This window comes from Malurus melanocephalus, unplaced genomic scaffold (assembly GCF_030028575.1).
Source record: "Malurus melanocephalus ecotype Western Australia unplaced genomic scaffold, MMel_1.1 scaffold_2439, whole genome shotgun sequence".
Taxonomy (NCBI): Eukaryota; Metazoa; Chordata; class Aves; order Passeriformes; family Maluridae; genus Malurus; species Malurus melanocephalus.
In genome coordinates, this window is record NW_026625671.1 from 8661 (window position 1) to 10859 (window position 2199).

At 73.1% G+C, this 2199-nt stretch overlaps 1 protein-coding gene across 1 annotated transcript in view; it reads left to right on the plus strand.

The window, feature by feature from the left end:
• LOC130587782 (oxysterol-binding protein-related protein 7-like) overlaps positions 1 to 922 on the plus strand; it is a gene marked incomplete at its 3' end in the record, with an annotated part of 3548 nt that extends 2626 nt beyond the window's left edge. Inside the window, exons 4-8 of the mRNA XM_057388751.1 lie at positions 2 to 116; positions 220 to 323; positions 399 to 497; positions 581 to 710; positions 798 to 922. Of these exons, the coding sequence (XP_057244734.1) occupies positions 2 to 116; positions 220 to 323; positions 399 to 497; positions 581 to 710; positions 798 to 922 (573 nt within the window). The remainder of the gene's footprint in view (position 1; positions 117 to 219; positions 324 to 398; positions 498 to 580; positions 711 to 797) is intronic.
• Between the last annotated feature and the right edge of the window lie 1277 nt (positions 923 to 2199).

Below are 2199 nucleotides of genomic sequence, written 5' to 3' on the forward strand. Positions count from 1 at the left end.
GTGGACGCGGATCCTGCCCTCGGGCAGTGCCCCCGCGCTCTCGGCGCTGTCCGGCTCCCGGGACAGGGTGGACGCGTGGCTCAAGGACAGCGAGGGGCTGGAGCGCTGCTCTGCCGGTGAGCGCTGCCCGCGGGCTCTGCGGGGCTCGGAGGGTGTCCCGGTAGCCCCGGTAGCCCCGGTAGCCCCGGYCCTGACCGCGCTCGCCCCGTGCCCCCGCAGAGCTGTCCGAGTGCCAGGCCAAGCTGCAGGAGCTGACGGGGATGCTGCAGCACCTGGAGGCTCTGCACCGCATCCCCTCGGCCCCGCTCATCTCCGGCGCTCAGGTGAGGAGGGGGCGGCCGCCTCGGGGCTCCGTGCCCGGGCAGGGTCCGGCTGCAGCCCCCTCCTCTCCCTCGCAGCCCTCGGCCGCCACCGAGAGGCCCAAGAAGGGTCGGAGGAGCACCAAGATCTGGTGCACGCAGAGCTTTGCCAAGGACGACACCATCGGCAGGGTGAGGGTGAGGGTGAGATGGAGCCGAGCCCCCCGAGCTCCGCCGCCGCCCGGGCACCGATCCCCCCGGTGACCCCGCTGTCCCCGCAGGTGGGCCGCCTGCACGGCTCTGTCCCCAACCTGTCGCGCTACCTGGAGCCCCCGCAGAGCCAGCTGCCGTTCGGCGTGCCCCCGGAGTACAGCCAGCTGCAGCGCAGCTTCTGGGTGCTGGCCCAGAAAGGTGGGGCCGGGCCGGGAGCTGGGGGTCCCGGGGCGCTTTTTGGGGTGCTGACCCTCGGGGCCTGACCCTGCCCGTGTCCCCTGGCAGTGCACGGCTCGCTCAGCAGCGTGGTGGCCGCGTTGGTGGCCGAGAGGGCCCGGCTGGAGGAGATGCGGCAGGCGCTGGACCGGCAGTGCCCGGCAGCGCGAACCGGCAGCGGCGGCAACGCGGGGGTGAGGGGCGCGGGGGGCAAGGGGGTGCTGGAGGGGTCTCTCGGTTCGGGGTGTCCCCTGTCCCTGTCCCTGTCCCTGTCCCTGCCCGGGGGCCGGGGGCGGCTGCTGGAGGGTCACAGCCGGTTCTGGGTGTCCCCCTGTCCCTATCCCTGTCCTTGCCCGGGAGTGCTGCTGGGGGGTCGCAGACGGTTCGGGATGTCCCTGTCCCCACCCGGGGGGGCTGCTGAGGGGTCACAGCCGGTTCGGGGACCCGGGGGTGCTGCTGGAGGGGTCTCAGCCCGTGCGTGGTGTCCCCCTGTCCCTGCCCCGGGGATGCTGCTGGCGGGTCTCAGCCGTTTCGGGGTGTCCCCGTGTCCCTATCCCTGTCCCCGTCCCTGTCCGGGGGTGCTGCTGGAGGGGTCACAGCCCAGTGAAGGATGTCTCCCTGTCCCTGTCCCTGTCCCTGTCCCTGCCCGGGGCCGGAGGGGCTGCTGGGGGGTCACAGCCGGTGCGGGGTGTCCCCCTGTCCCTATCCCTGTCCCTGTCCTTGCCCGGGAGTGCTTGCTGGAGGGTCTCAGCCGGTTCGGGGTGTCCCCCTGTCCCCGTCCCTGTCCGGGGGTGCTGCTGGAGGGGTCACAGCCCAGTGAAAGATGTCTCCCTGTCCCTGTCCCTGTCCCTGCCCGGGGCCGGAGGGGCTGCTGGGGGGTCACAGCCGGTGCGGGGTGTCCCCGTGTCCCTATCCCTGTCCCCGCCCGGGATGCTGCTGGAGGGGTCTCAGCCATTTCGGGGGCCGGGGATGCGGCTGGAGGGGTCTCAGCCGGTTCAGGGTGTCCCCCTGTCCCTATCCCTGTCCCTGTCCCTGCCCGGGGCCGGAGGGGCTGCTGGGTTCGGGGTGTCCCCTGTCCCTGTCCGGGGGCCGGGGGCGGCTGCTGGAGGGTCACAGCCGGTTCGGGGTGTCCCCCTGTCCCTATCCCTGTCCCTGTCCGGGAGTGCTTGCTGGAGGGTCTCAGCCGGTGCGGGGTGTCCCCGTGTCCCTATCCCTGTCCCTGTCCCCGCCCCGGGATACTGCTGGGGGTTCTCAGCCGTTTCGGGGTGTCCCCCTGTCCCTGTCCCTGTCCCTGTCCCTGCCCGGGGGCCGGGGGCGGCTGCTGGAGGGTCACAGCCGGTTCGGGGTGTCCCCTGTTCCTGTCCCTGTCCCTGTACCTGCCCCGGGGGCCGGGGGGGCTGCTGGGTGGGTCTCCAGGTGTGGGGTGTCCCCTGTCCCTATCCGGGGGTGCTGCTGGAGGGATCTCAGCTGG